At 34.8% G+C, this 16,375-nt stretch overlaps 1 protein-coding gene across 1 annotated transcript in view; it reads right to left on the reverse strand.

Annotated features, from left to right (window-relative positions):
- Positions 1-16,375, reverse strand: part of GORASP2 (golgi reassembly stacking protein 2) — a 46,068-nt gene that overhangs the window by 14,019 nt on the left and 15,674 nt on the right. The window contains exons 2-5 of the mRNA XM_044669802.1: positions 2,963-3,043; positions 1,691-1,894; positions 1,306-1,392; positions 347-477 (exon numbers count right to left, since the gene is read on the reverse strand). Of these exons, the coding sequence (XP_044525737.1) occupies positions 347-477; positions 1,306-1,392; positions 1,691-1,894; positions 2,963-3,043 (503 nt within the window). The remainder of the gene's footprint in view (positions 1-346; positions 478-1,305; positions 1,393-1,690; positions 1,895-2,962; positions 3,044-16,375) is intronic.

Below are 16,375 nucleotides of genomic sequence, written 5' to 3' on the forward strand. Positions count from 1 at the left end.
ATGCCATCCACCCACTCTTTGGCACTTGGACCAAAGCACTTTCCTTACCATGTTAGAACAAGGCATGGACCTTGCTTTTGAAATGCTGCCAACCCTTGCACTAAACTATAATCATGGTTTGGAGTAAAAAGAAATGCTTAAATTCACTGTATATTCCTACATAATTAAAGCACCTAAGAAATAACTAAAAATATAAAAAGATTATATTATAGATTCCTAGTTTGGGCAAAATCATGTATATTACTTCTTCCTTTCTATCTTTCACTCAAAAAATAGAAAAGATGCAATAAAGAAGCCATTTATTAAAGTTTAAGTAGCTATAACTTTTTGGATTAATTAACCTTACCTGCCTTCTCCACCCCATGCAGAATTTGGCGTAATTATCACTTCTCGGCAGTTATCAGTGTCTGTATTGTACACGTAAAGTTTTAATGGTTTTGCTTCATGTGTTTCAATAAGGCTGAACAGATCTTCAGACTGAAAAAGAATGCACAGGAGACAACTAAATGCCTTTATATCACCACAGTGTAGCATACAGATGTCACATGTTTTCAAATTGTCAGTGATTTCCTAGGAAAAGGGTACGCATGCTTTTGTGTGCAATCAGAGGCCAATGTTACTCTTGAACAATTATATATGTGGACAATAACTTCTTAAATGATACCTCTGTAGTTTAAGAAGTATTACCTCTCAAATTTGGAGAAATTGGGTTTTACATAAAATATTTAAGCATGATTTTGGAGAGAGATAATTGTAGATTTGGAAAGGGTTGAAGAGAAGTAGTTTGTAGAAGGTGTCACTGTAGTCATAAAAGAGGGTTTGAAAAGGATTGTATACTTTCACTATCATTCATCCCTTGCCTTGTGACTTGTTCAGTTCTCTTTTTTCCCACTTTAATGCTTATGATTCCCCCTATTTATCACATGCTGCCACCCTAATTCCAAACTCCATCTTAACCCTTTTATTTCTGCTTTCCCCAGATCTGATAAAAGAATTTCTTTTTTCAGCCTTTGGGTCATAATTCAGAGATCACTCCATGCAGTCAGTATTTTTAATGGTATTCTTTTTCTACTGTCCAATTCCACAACAATCTTCCTTTTTATACTTTATTTTTAAAAGAATCCTCTACTAAATTATTACCCCAATGCCTCGCTATGGTGTGGCAATGGCCCTGGGTTCTAGAGGAATTCTAAAATTTAATTTTTAGATGCCAAGTAGATAATACTATACTTCTGAAGTCAAATATTGATAGGAAAATATATGACCTTCATTGTTAGTAACAGAAGTCAAGTGACATTATATTACCTCATTCATAACAGTATCAGCTCCAATGATATAATCACTATAAGGTCTAAGACCCGCCAGTGCTGCAGGAGAATTTGACTCCACTTCCTGGTATAAACAAAACAAAACGAAACAAAACAAAACATGTTTGAATTTCATAATCCTCCAAATTTTAAAATTTGTAGGTCTTCTTACAAAATGAAAAACAAATGGCATAAGCAATCTTTTGAATATAACAATCCAGTTTTTCAGAACAGTTTTAGAATTATATAAACTTTAAAAAATTTCCATACAGTAAACATTGTGCATCTTCCACAGAAACTTGCTCTATTATGTCTTCCTCTAAATCTATATACTGTTGGTATAAAATACAGCTCAGCTGTGACAGTTCACAAACAATACCTACCAATACATGCCAGACATTTTCATTGGCCCCATCAAAGCTGCAGAAACGAATGCTCACTCCAAGTAAACCCTGACCACCCCACATATTACTGGGGGTGACTGATGTTTCTCTAAGCTCCAGTGTTTTGCTACTGTAGACAAGCATTTTTACAGGCTTTTCAACATTGGCTTTTAGCAGATCTTTGAGGGTATCATTGTCTTTATTCTGTGAACAAAGAGAAATAGTTTTTCTTTATAAAATTCAAAATTGTTGACCAATTTTCTTAAGATTATTTACCACATAGCACTACAAAAAACATTTCAAGAATCAAGATGCAGGAAGGACAAGTAACAAAGGAATAAAAATGTTTATATATATCAGTTCATAAAAAGCAGGAAAGTAAAGAAAACCTAATAATAAATCTCGCTTAATATTTGCCTTCCCCTCTATGAAGAAGGCAGCATAATGTTAAAAAAAATACTTTAGTACTACTCCTGTTTCCAAGTAAACATCCATCCCAAATTTAACATTTTTACTAACTGAACTGTGAGATGTGCCATTTAACAATGTCATCTGGGGATTATTTCATTGAGGGATGGAGTGGGAAAAGATTTTAGAGGTAAAAACAAAAATGAGTCTAGAAGGCCAAAGAATAGTCCCGCTAATGTTTAAAATGGAAAAATATTTTAAATATCTATTTTAAAATAGGGATTTTTAATAGTAGAAGGTTGTTTTTCAAGAGATAACTGTATTTGGGCCTCTTTCTTGACCATACCTTTGTTTAATTAATGATAATAGGGATGGAGGAAAAAGAAATAGAAATAAAATTTAGGTATTTTACCAGAAGAATGAACACTATGGGAAGGCCATCAGAGAATGGACAAGAGACAAAAGAGCTCCTTTAAAATAAACAAATCGAGGACCAACAGGTACAGGAACTAACCTTGCCAAGATTACACAACAGCCTTAAAACTGGAATTTCCAATGGGTATGTAAAAGGAAAGAAATTCACAAGTGATTTTAATTATGTTCTCTTTGAACACTCTTTCTTACTTGCTTCTAATTAAATTACTTATATATCAATAAATCAAGATGTTAAGGAAAATAACCAGTTACTTGAGAATGTCTATGAGTAAAGTCATATTATCTGGCAATAAGAAACTTGCAAAAACCAAAAACACTCAAAAGCACATTTTAAAAAACCTTTAGGTATAAAAATACTAAATGAGCCTTAAAACTCTTGACTTTCAAAAGACTAAACAATGTAATTAGATGAACAAAAATTTAACTTACTAATCTTGAACCGTTGATAGAAACAATAAAATCAAAGAAGGGCTCTAGTCCAGCTCTATGCCCTGGTGAATTTTCTTGTACCTATAAAAATAAAATATTAATAGAAAAGTTTAAATGAGTATAAATAAAGGACAATATACTAATCATTCAATTGTTGTCAGTTTTTAATTAGTTTAGGATAATTTTATTTGCTAAACCCTGTAGTGTACAGAGCTCACTTGGAATTTCACAGGGGATACTACAAGTGTAGTACTACATAAAATAAATGATATCTCATGCTTCTATAGTTCTTAAAGACTTACAAAATCCTTTCCTTCACTACTCAGTGAAGTTAGTTATGAAATTATCACTCTCATTTTAGAGATAAAGAAAACCATGTTCATGATCATCTAGCTAATAAAAAGGAGACAGAATGAGAACCCAGTTTTCCTGACTACAATTTGAGAGCTATTTTTACTTGCTGAGGATCAAAAGTGCCAGGATGTGAATAAATCTTGATTCCAAATTTTTTACTCCACTCATCATTCACAAGACTTCACATTCCCTGGCCACAATTCACCATGTGCCTTGTCTCTCCTCTAAGAAAGTAAGCTTCATGAAGGCACAGACATGTCTCTTTTGTATTTGTGTTCCCAGTTTTTAGGGTTGTGTGTGGCGTGTGGTAAATTCTTCATAAAAGCCTAAAATTAAAAAAAAAACAAAAACAAAAACCCTTACTTTCCATTTTAGAATCAGTGCAGTGTCTTGGTTCCAAGGAAGAAGAGGGGTAAGGGTTAGGCAATAAAAGTTAAGTGGCTTGCCCATGGTCACACAGCTAGGAAGTGTCTGAGGCCATATTTGAACATCTCTAGTTCTCAATCCACTGAGCCACCAAGCAGCCTCCTTTTCATTTGTTCATTTATGGATCTTTTTTCAGGCTTTTTTTGATGGTGCTGCCAAATGTACTATTTTAGAATGGCATCTCTTTTGAAGTTGATTCCTATCTTGCCACACCCAAATGGCCACAACCTTAGTCTTCATCAACTCTCTCACCTAGACTTCTCTAATAAGTCTCCTGTTTGGTTTCCCTGACCAATCCAATCCTTCTCACAGCCACCAATGTGACTTTTGCAATTTAAGGACTGACCCTATCATCTCCCTTGATTTAACAAGCTTCAGTGTTCCATATTACTTCCAGGATTATATAGAAACTTCTGTCGGGCATCTAAACTACACAACTTGGTCCCCTCTGACATTTTCAATCTTCTTACAAATTACTTCTGTAGATTCCCTATATGCCATTCTATTTCCTATCGCTTTAATTTTGAACAGGCTGTCTCCCTATTGCCCAGAATATATTCCATTAATTTCCTTTCATGATTCAGTTTCGATATCACTTTATACAAGATCTCACATGACCCCTTCACCTCACTAACTTACCTTGTGCTTACTTGACCTATATGCATATATGCTACCGATATAATGTGAGCGCCTTTAAAACAAGAACTGTTGGGTTTCTGCTTTTGGACTCCCAGACGCTAGTACAGTGTCTAATATAAGGCAGGTGTTTAAATATTTATAAAGGCTTCCAATGCTATTCTAAGCACCCTCCCCACAACTTAAAAGGTTCAACAGTTCATTTTTTAGTTCTAAATACCAACATAAAATATTTTGCTAATCTTTTTTTCCATTTTCATTTACTTCAAACATCAATTTCTCTCAGTTCTAATGGACTTTGAAATTAATTTCCTTCACAATTTTATGAATACCATCAGAATGAACACAATTCAAGAAATAGTTCTTGTTAATTATAGCTATGTAACCAGCAATGGGAGCAATGGGTACATAAGAGTCTCTCTTTAGCCCAAATGCTGTTCAAGGAAACTTCCTATTTTCAAAGAGAAATTAAAAATCTAGAACAGTACAAATTAAATATCTTACATAGTAAAGCTTCTCTCACAATATTACTGACTGATGAAAATATTTTAGGCACCAATCTCTTCTAAGCATTATCACTCAATTCTTGCCACCTCACGTCTTCTCTCAATTGCCAATTCTGTCTTCAGTCTCATTTAAATCTGATTAATTTTTCTTTCAATATCCTTTACAATGAGCAAAAAACTACTTTAACTCCCACTGTCCAGTGATTTAGTAGGTCATTTAACAATTCAACATTGGCAAAATGGCATTTAACAGTTAAAATGATCTAATTCACTTTAGGAAACTAACTGGATTAACAGGCTCAAATAATAGTTTGCGCTTTATTGTTACATAGGTGAGTGACCTAAAGGTCAATACAACATCACTGGGCTTGTCCTAGATGCTTCAAAGTTCTGTCGAAAGCCAAAATTCTATGGTTAATACTGAATGTAGTTTTAGAATTATATCCTATAGTTTATTAAAATTTACCTATTTTCAAAATTATAATATTTGACTGTATTTCTTTACTAAAAACTTAATTTTGGGGGTAAATTAAGATATCAAATGAGTATTATTTGTTTCATGTATATGAAATTTTGAAGGAACCAGAAGAAAACATCTCCTGTGGTTTTTACTCATGGAAAATTTAAATCAAGGATTCTTATCTTTTTTTTTGTGTGCCATGGACTCTGATAGAAATCTGGTGAAGCTTACAGACCCCTTCTCAGAATGTTTTTAAATTAATAAAAATACGTAACATACAATTACAAAGGAAACCATTTATACTGAAATACAATTATCAGGACATATAGGTGGCTCAGTGGATAGATAGCCAGGCCTGGAGTCGGAAGGATCTGGGTTTCAATATGGCCTTAGACACGTCCTAGCTGCATGACTCTGGGCAAGTGACTTAACCCCAATTGTCTAACTCTTCCCACTCTTCTACCTTCTAAGACAGAAAGAAAAGGTTTAAAAAAAGAGAAGAAAAAAGAAATATGGTTATCAAAATTTTCTGAATAAGTACCTGAGCCATAAAATAAGAATCTCTGGCAAACAAATTCTCTCTAAGACAATAAATTCTTCTTTCCACCACTCTAAAAGTACTCCAGTGATAGTGAAGTTTGTTAGATCTTCTATAAGTACTTACTGCTTGTAGTTTAAATGTGAGATCTTTGGCTAATGACCAATGCATACGTATAGCAATTAGAAGAATTTTCTCAATTTTTTGACATTCTTGTTACAAATAAAACCAAAGGCAAAAAAGAAATTGCAGCCAATTGGAAAAATGGCTGACAGGCAAGTAGTTCATTGAATAGTTGGTATCGTATTAGGCACTTTACTGGTCTTGTTTACCTTGCTGTTAATAAAGAGTTCCCTGTGTATATTTTGCATATTTTCATTGTTTGTCTTTTAAAACACAAGTTCATGTTGCAATTATCTCCCTAAAGTGTAGTACAAGTTTTCGACCTATAAGGTCTTCATTGGAAAGGAGCAACTAAACTTTTATAACTTTCTGTTGGTTTTCAGAGAACAGTCAAAGTAGAGAGATTAAAAGCAGTATGGTATCTCTTAAAATGCCCTCAAACCATCTGATGTGGTGGAAGGGAAGATTTAGTTTAAAAAATGTTTTAGTTTTAAGAATTTTACTTGCTATGTACAGTATTTATGGAACTGTAGAGTTCACATGTTATAAAAATCGAATATTGTCTGAAATTTTTAAAAATGCCTTAAAACTGAGATGTTAGCACGAATGGTCACAGAAATCTAGGGAATTACTAGTGTGAAAAAATGCTTTGCATGTTCCCAATTTTATTTTGTGTGCTGCATTTTACTTCCTGGCTGTGTTAGGAAAAGTGCACATTACCAGAATGAATGTTTAGTTATAAAAGAACTGTATGCAGAAAAGTGTACTTTCAGCAATTTCTAGTGAAAGATTAGCTTTTGGTGGTTGTGGGGACCTAATTCCCTTATTTCCCATAGGTTCAATGTATCAACATTTGTTTTTGACTTTTATGGATTTTCTAGGAACTTTGCCCTCTGGAAAGTTGAATATTGACTGTATATATCTTGTTTGCATATCACCTTCCCCAGGAAACTGAGTTCCTTTGAAGGCATGGAATATTTTGGGGCTTTATATCCCGAGCACTCAGCACAGAACCTGACACATACATTCTTACTTATTAATACATTCTTGTTGACATGACTTTTGTTTTTATTGTGAATCTAATAGCAATCAAAAACAACATTTCATGGGACATTTTGGCTCTCTTCAGTTGAGAAATCACAGTAAGTATTTGCAAAAAGAATATCATCACACCTGTTGCAGAAGACAAAGGAGCAGAAAAACAGTTCAACATTCAATAGGATCCTCCAAATTAAGTCAATATTGACTTTGATACTTGGTGATATCAATTCAAAGGTGATAGGGAAATAGTTAAAAATAATGTTCAGGAATAGAAAAATAGGACTCAAAGACATTTAGACAACATAGGAACTTTGCATCTACACTGTATTAAAAAATATGTATATTATTTAATCAACAAAAATTTTCTTTCTCTTCCTTTCACTCCATTGAAAATAAAGGAAAAACAAGACCTCTGTTGCAAGTATGCATAGTCAAGGAAAACAAATGTATTCATTGGTTATTTTATGTATGTATATGTATGTGCCTGTGCATCTCATTCTGGACTACAAGTCCTTCACCTCTCTATTATTGATCAGAGTTTCTAATTCTTTTTAGGTTGTTGTCTAAATTGTCATTGTAAATGTTTTCCTCTAATGGTTCTGTTCACTCTGCATCAGTTCATATGTCACCATAGGTTTTTCTGAAACCATTCCCATCATTATTTCTTACAGCACAATAATATTCCTTCGAATTTATAGTTTAGCCATTCCCCAATTCATAAGGAACCCCTCAGATTCCCATTATAAACACCTCAAGAAGAGCTTTAAATATTTCTGTATACTTTCATGTGTTTTGCTTAGGGCTAATCTCTCCTTTAATCTAACTTTCCTCTATTTCTTCCTTTTTTCTCCTTTTTATATTTCCCTATTGAATGAAATATATTTCTGTATACAACTATGTATGAGTATTACTCTTCCCTCCTTCAGCCAGTTTAGATGAGAATGAATTTCATTCTCCCCTTATTTGTATAGATGCCTACTTGCACACCCTGATTATATAAGATGATTTTCTTTAATCTTTCCTTTCCCTTCCTCACTCTTTCCATTTTTCCCTTAAGATCACTAAGATATAACGGAACCACTTCTAGGTCTTGTCTAATTGGACTTCTCCATGTCTGATAATAACAGGGGTTCAGAGGGAAAATGTATTCTCTCTCCAAATTAGAAGGTAAGCAGTTTTTATTCTGTTTAGCCCTTTATCATTGTTCATTTGTTTTTAGTTTGAAATGCCTACTGGATATTGAGTTCAAGATACTAGGTGGCAGGAGATATGAGACTGCAGATCAGGAGAAGGTTGGATAAATACATCTGAGAATTACTGGCATTAAGATCCATATTTTTATGAAAACATCCAATGGACAAATATGTTTATTAAATGATAATCATAAAAAATTGTAAACAATTATAAATAATTCCAGCAAAGAGGAGGAAAGACTTGATATTAATGCATATTAAAACTTAATATAAGATCAGGTATGTAAATACATTTATTCCCAAAATACAGAAGTTTCCTATATATTATGCATGGCTATGTTGAATCAACTTCTGAATAATAAAAACCAAGCTTGCACTTATCCCACCAAACTGTAAAATTGTCCCAATAGAAACTTTCCTCAGATTAATAAACCTATATTTTTCTTTTCATTTGCATTTTACTTGTTTCTTGTTTGCTACTCAGCCTCCCTCCCTCTGTTCTCTCATCTGCATAGGACATTCTATTCACTTTCATTTTTAATATTCTTAATATGCTTATTCTTTGCATTTTGGGGTGGCTAATACTGAACTTATTTCAATTTTTCTTCATTCTTCCATGCTAAGGTACCTAGATCTGCTATAATACAGCACAAAGATAGAGAATTTTAAACACTGCTGTTCAATTATATGCAAGTGTTGTTTCTTCTTACAATCTTCTGGCTACCTCTTAAGATTTCTAAACATCTTCCATGAACTATACAGTGCTAAACCATCTTTTGTTGTGGTTATGTTGCTCATTCCATCATTTAGCCTTCAAGACACATAGCATTCTTTTTGTTATTGTTTAATCATGTCTGATTCTTTGTGATCCTATTTTGGGGTTTTCTTGGTAAAAATACTGGAGTAGTTTACCATTTTCTTCTCCAGCTCATTTTACAGATGAGGAAACTGAGACAGAGTTAAGTGACTTGCCCAGGGTCACAAAGCTACTAAGTGCTGAAGGCCATATTTGTACCCAGAAAGATGTTTTCCTGGCTCTAAGTCTAGCACTCTATCTACTGTGCCATCTAGCTGCCCATATGACATTCTACCCATTGCTGATTGTTCTTTCTCTGGCTCTTCTCTTCCCTAGCTTTAATATCGGCATACCCAAGGTTCTCCCCTCAGTTCTCTCTCTCTTCTCTCATTACTTTCTCATTGGGCTATCTTCCAGGGCTTCAACTATCACTTTAATGCAGATGAACATCAAATCTTTATCTCTAGTTCTGATCTCCCTGTTTCAGACCCATTGCCCTACTAGACACCTCCAAATGAATGTTCAGGCAGCAACTCAAATTCAGTATGCCTAAGAGTAAACTTATTTTTCTCTCCCAAACTGGTTTTTTCTTTCTGCCTTTTTTTCAGAAGCAACTTTGGTGTCACCTCTGATTCTACCTTCTACTTCATCTCCCATAGCCAACAAGTTACTGAGTCCTATTGATTTTCTTTAAAGTCTATTTTTCTCCTTTTATTCCTTTCTATGGCCATTAGCACAGGCACTCATTACCATCTGCCTAGAAAACTGGTTATAAGGCTCTTATATACATCTTACCACCTCCATTCTCTTTTCTTCTAATCCATTCTTTATTCTACTACCGGATTAATAAAGAATGGGGAATTAGATGGGGGAGGATGACGAAATGTCCTAACAACTCTCAAAGGTTCATCTATTACCTTTATGAAGAGCTCCCAGAGCTATATGGAGTAGGGTCCCTGTATCAAGAGTTCCAAGACCTATCCTGTGGATGGCTAAAACCAATGGATATGTGAATGCCTGCTGTTAACTACAGGGTAATCTATCAGCAGATTACTGAGCTAGTGGATACATAGGCATAACTGCACGACCAGAACCACCACTCTTGCTCTTTTGGGCCATTATTATAGTAAATAAGGTCTTACTTAAACAAAGGCACTGAGATAGCACTATTATGAATGTGATCAGTGAGAACACTAGAGGCAGAATGGAAGAAAGTTTTTGCATGAGAATGTGGGTATGGGAACAAAGGGAGATGAATTAAGTATTGGGCTGTAGACTTCACCATGTTATAGCCCAGTGATGGCGACCCTATGGCATAGGTGCTAAAGATGGCATTGCAGAGAGCTCTCTGTGGGCATGCAGCTGCCTTCCCTCCCCAAAGTTCATTACTAGAAAGGCATAGGGACTCAGGTAGAACTGCTCCCCTCTCCCTCTCCACTGTGTCTGATGACATTTTTCACATCCCCTGCCCCTCTGTCCAGTGGGAGTGCACAGCAGATAAGATGGGCAGCTCATAAGTGGCCGAGCTGGAGGGAAGCAGAGTGTTTGGGCCACTCCCCTCCCTCTCTCTACACTTGCTAAGGACATTCCTCACTGTACACATTCCTTCCCTCAGCAGCCCAATGGGAGAACTTCTTCCCTCCCCTGTGTGGGGTAAGGGGGGCTAGGGCACAACCCACAGTATCTAAAAGGTTCACCATCACTGTTATTGCCTATACTCACTTGGCAGATAGTTTGAAACTTATGAATTACGACCCTGGGAATTTCCAAAATTTTCATTTTTTCCTGTGATTAACCATGGGTAACTAAATTGCCAGATACTGAATCAACAGATATGGAGGCACAGCTGTTTGCAGGCTTATCTATCCTCTGAGATTCAGTCCTGCCTTTCTAGTTTGTCAATATCTGTATTTGAATGTTCTTTTGGTACCTATAATTCAACATATCCAAAATTGATTAAATTATCTCCCTCTTTCCTTTCTTTCCCAAATTCTGACCTTTCTCCTAACTTCCCTACTTTCACTGATGAAATCCTCATTCTGTCATTCACACAGGCTCAAAAATATGGAAGTCATCTCTTAGTTTTCTCTAACCCCCTCACAGTCAATTAGTTACTAAATTCTTGAGAAGCAGGGGCTGTGTTGTTCTATTTTTCTAGCCCTAAAGTTTAACACAGGCAGATCTGATCATGCCTCTACTCTGTCAAAACACTCCAGTGATTTCCTACTGTCTTCTCAGTAAAGCTCTGTAGTCTTATCTTGTATCATTCCCTTGGACTTTTTCTTCAACCCAACCAACCAGGCCTACCTCCTAAATATTCTGTACTTTCACACCTTTGTTTATACTGTTTTGTTTCCTCTTCCCACTTTGACCTACTAAAATTCTATTCTTCAAAATCTAACTTAAGTGCTACCTACTCCAGGAAATATTCTTGATTCCTCTAGTCATTAATGGCTTTTCTCTCTTCAAACTTTACCCAGCACTTCTTTGTCCTTCCGGTAGACATATAGATATCATTCTGTAAACCATATGAGGAAAGAGACAGTGTTTATTTACTCTCTTTGCCAGCACCCAGCAAAACACTTTACAAATGGTATATACTTAATAAATGCTTACTACATATGTTAATAAACTGTGCCTAAATTTCTAACTTTTATTTCCTCCCTTTTTTACATAGTATACATCCATCCTTCCAGAAATATTATTTTGCTTTCTTCTGTCACTTCAATAAGTTCTTCTATCTATTCACATCAATGTTTGTAGTACCCATCTATTAATTTATAGTTAGGGAATATAAACACTCCTCAATAACACTATCCCTAAGTGCTCTATTTCTTAATGATCTAGAAAAAAATAGTAGAGGTAAACTAAAAATGAATCCAATATCAATATCACCTAATGAGATAACTCGGTTTAACTAGACAGTTATGTTGCCATTAGTCACCTCATATTACAAGCCTACCTGTTTTTCCTTTATTATAGTCTCAGAAAGGGAAGGGGTTTCAAAGGCTACCTAATCCAATGTATAACTTAAACAATCTTCTCTTCAACTCCCCCAGAAAATGGTCATCCATAAAGCTCAAGGAACCAAAGAATTCTTGTTTAGAGTAAGCAGTAAGAAGTCAACTACTTGAACAGTAACTTCTTGCAGTTGGGCTCTTCCATGAACAGAAGAAGCTTAACTTGTTCTCAAGGTGGTATCACTTTTTGCTTCAAGTGAGGGAAAAAAAACCAGACTACTACCTATGCTAGTCTTATGCTTCTGAATATAAGTTTAATTGGTGGCCTCAATGTGTGATCAATAGAATACAGGAAAGATTTCAGTTTACCTGTATACCGGAGATGCTAGATGGAAGGAGATGGTATTGGAGATAAAAAAAAAATGTACCTCAAACCATCAAGTGTGTAGTACTAGGCATAACTTGAAACATAGCTAGAAACTGTGGCATCTTGCCTTGACACCCTGAGTTAGAAACAGACAATTGTGTAGCCTTCTAAAAAGGCCCATAAATATCTTTAGCTCTTCAGTTTCATAAAAAAAGCTTATCTACACCTTAAATTTTTTGAAGGTTATACTCAACATGTGCTCTTCTCCCCTCTATGATCAATTTAAGAGGGAAGTCTATTTGTAATTAAAATGTAATATTTTTCTTTTGCATTTTTCTATCTTCAAATGCTATAAATAAACTCCACAAATTTCCATTAAAAACTTAAGAAATAGTTAAAGCTAAGTTTTATTCATTTAGGACCTCTGAATGGTTCTCATTAAATTGAGTACATGCCAATTTTAAATTTATTTTCAGTGATCAAGGTGAAATATTGAGATCAGAGGACACAATGCATTATAAACACATACTTCAATTTTAAAAGACCTTTTTAAGAGAAATGGTTTATTAGGTGTACAAGTGGGTAGGTTTTCTTGTATGAGTCATAACAGACATAAATTTGGCATAGAGAATTTAATTATAACTAGAACTGATTTCCAATCACTAAAATATTATTTTTAACTTATCCATGAAAAATAATTCAAAATGCAAATTGTACTGAAAAGTCAACCATGTCATTTACATGTAAGCAATACTTCCTGCAAAGAAAAGGGAAATGAATAATTTCAATGTAGCTAAGTAACATCACTGCATAATAGCTGCAAAAGAATATAGTTATATGATGATCCCTAGAAAATGTATGTTACATGATAATGCCTGGAAGATAATGATCACAAATTATTAAAAAGACACAAAATCAAAGCTTGTGCCAAATAAATGAACAACATACTGTAAACTTATAACCATAGATAGGTCTTTAAATACCAGAATTCATAGTTTATTAGAGCCAGAACATTTAATTTGGTAATGTGTAAATACCACAGGAAATCAAACATAGCAATCTTTAAAGTTATAATACATGAGGCTTTTAGTCATCTTAATTAACTTTAGTGTTATTACAGGAAAGCAACCAAAGACAAAATAAATTTATAACTAAGTTTTAGAAATGGTACTTTAGAACTTTCTTAAAATATACATATTTTAATAAAAATTAGAGGATGCTACTCATTGAAACAAAATAGATCATCCTTTAAAAAGCACTGGTAAAGCATAGGTGTAGCTATTCATTAAATACATGCCATATTTTCATATTAAAAGAGAAACCATATAATCTATACATTAGAAACCCTACAGTTAAAGTAGAAGTTTTTAGGAGACCAGTGATGGCCATGAAGGAGCTTTTCCACACGTGGGCTGCTTTTTGTTATTTTTTTTTAAGGTACTACTGTTTATAAAATAGCTCTACTTTAGTTCTGACAGGGATTAATAATCTTTTTGCATTCTCTCTTTTCTTGTCTTAAAAAAAAAAGAATCACTATTTTTCCCATTAATTTCTGTGAGCATTTTCCACCCTAGCAAATGGGAACAGGTAAGCTGATCATTTGCCCCACTGCCTTCTAGGGAACAAATATCACTGAGGCAGTTTGTTGTTCAGTCATTTTTGGTCATGCTGGACTCTCTGTGACCCCATTTAGGGTTTTCTTGGCAAAGATACTGGAGTGGTTTGCTATTTCTTTCTCCAGCTCATTTTGCAAATGAGGAAATTGAGGCAACAAGGTTAAGTGACTTGCCCAAGGTCACACAGTGAGTATCTAAGGCCAGATTTAATAGTAGGTCCTCTTGAATCCAGGCCCAGCACTTGTCCATTGCACCACCTAGCTGCCCCAGGAGCAAATATTTTTGTGAGACTAAAATACTTGAATTTTTGCCTCAATTTTCTCATCTTAAAAGGGATGAGTTCTAAAAATCATTTTAAAAAATCAAACTGAATTTAGTTCCATTTTTATTGTTTGACTGACAAAGGAGATGTAGCAATATAGGAATAAAAATGAAGCATGACTAAGAAGTTATTCATTATATATATTACGTATAATATATATAAATTTTAATATCTCATGAGGCAGTGCAATGCCTCTTCCATATACTAAGCCTTCTTGTAAATTGTACTTGTTGTTCCAGGTTCTGACCTCTGGAGTGATACAGAATAAGTTCATATAACCTTTACCTTATATATCATGAACTCTTCTCTTTGCACCTCTCCCAATCTTTTCTTATTTAACCTAAAGTGAGAGGGTTTCAAGTCTTCTCATTAAGCACCTTCTTCTACAATAAAATTCTTAACCTTCTTAAATTGTAGCATCCAGAAATGAATAAAAAACATTATGGGTGCTATCTGACTAGAACAAAGTACATATAGTATAACCACCACCTCCTTCATTATTTGTTTTTTTTAAACATTTATTAATATTCATTTTTAACATGGTTACATGCTTCATGCTCCTCCTTTCTCCTTCACCCCCTGCTTCACCACCCATGGCCGATGCACATTTCCACTGGTTTTAACATGTGTCATTGATCAAGACCCATTTCCAAATTGTTGTTAGTTGCATTGGTGTGGTAGTTTCAAGTCTACATCCCCAATCATGTCCACATCAACCCATGCTTTCAAGCAGTTGTTTTTCTTATATGTTTCCCCTCCTGAAGTCCTTCCTCTGAATGTGGGTAGCGTTCCTTTCCATACATCCCTCAGAACTGTCCTGTGTCATTGCTTTCTGCTGGTACAAAAGTCCATTACATTCAATTTTACCATAGTATATCAGTCTCTGTGTACAATGTTCTTCTGGCTCTGCTCCTTTCGCTCTGCATCAGTTCCTGGAGGTCTTTCCAGTTCACATGGAATTCCTCCAGTTTATTATTCCTTTGAGCACAGTAGCATTCCATCACCAGCATATACCACAATTTGTTCAGCCATTCCCCAACTGAAGGACATACCCTCATTTTCCAGTTCTTTGCCACCACAAAAAGCACAGCTATAAATATTTTCATACAACTCTGTTTATTTATAATCTCTTTCGGGTACAAACCCAACAATGGTATGGCTGGATCAAAAGGGCAGGCATTCTTTTATAGCCCTTTGAGCATAGCTCCAAATTGCCAGCCAGAATGGCTGAATCAGTTCACAACTCTACCAGCAATGCATTAATGTCCAAGTTTTGCCACATCCCCTCCAGCATTCATTACTCTCCCCTTCTTTCATTTTAGCCAATCTGCTAGGTGTTAGGTGATACCTCAGAGTTGTTTTGATTTGCATTTCTCTAATTATTAGAGATTTGGAAAACTTTGTCATGTGTTTATTGATACTTTTGATTTCTTTACCTGAAAATTGCCTATTCATGTCTCTTGCCCATTTATCAATTGGGGAATGGCTTGATTTTTTATACAATTGATTTAAATCCTTGTATATTTGAGTAATTAGACCCCTGTCAGAGTTTTTCGTTATAAAGATTTTTTCCCAATTTGTTGTTTCCCTTCTGATTTTGACTACATTGTTTTTGTTTGTACAAAAGCTTTTTAGTTTAATATAATCAAAACCATTTAATTTACATTTTGTAATTTTCTCTAACTCTTGCTTGGTTTTAAAGTCTTTCCTTTCCCAGAGATCTGACAGGTGTACTATTCTGTGTTCACTTAACTTATTTATAATTTTCCTCTTTATATACAAGTCATTCTGAATTTATCTTGGTGTAGGGTGTGAGATGTTGATCTAAACCTAATCTCTCCCATATTGTTTTCCAAATTTCCCAGCAGTTTTTGTCAAATAGTGGATTCATGCCCCCAAAGTTGGGCTCTTTGGGTTTATCATACACTGTCTTGCTGATGTCATTAACCCTAAGTCTATTCCACTGATCCTCCCTTCTGTTTCTTAGCCAGTACCATATTGTTTTGATGACTGCTGCTTTATAGTATAGTTTAATATCTGGTACTGCTAGGCCCCCTTCCTTCACATTTTTTTTT

The sequence above is a fragment of the Gracilinanus agilis genome, chromosome 3, assembly GCF_016433145.1.
Source record: "Gracilinanus agilis isolate LMUSP501 chromosome 3, AgileGrace, whole genome shotgun sequence".
NCBI lineage: Eukaryota > Metazoa > Chordata > Mammalia > Didelphimorphia > Didelphidae > Gracilinanus > Gracilinanus agilis.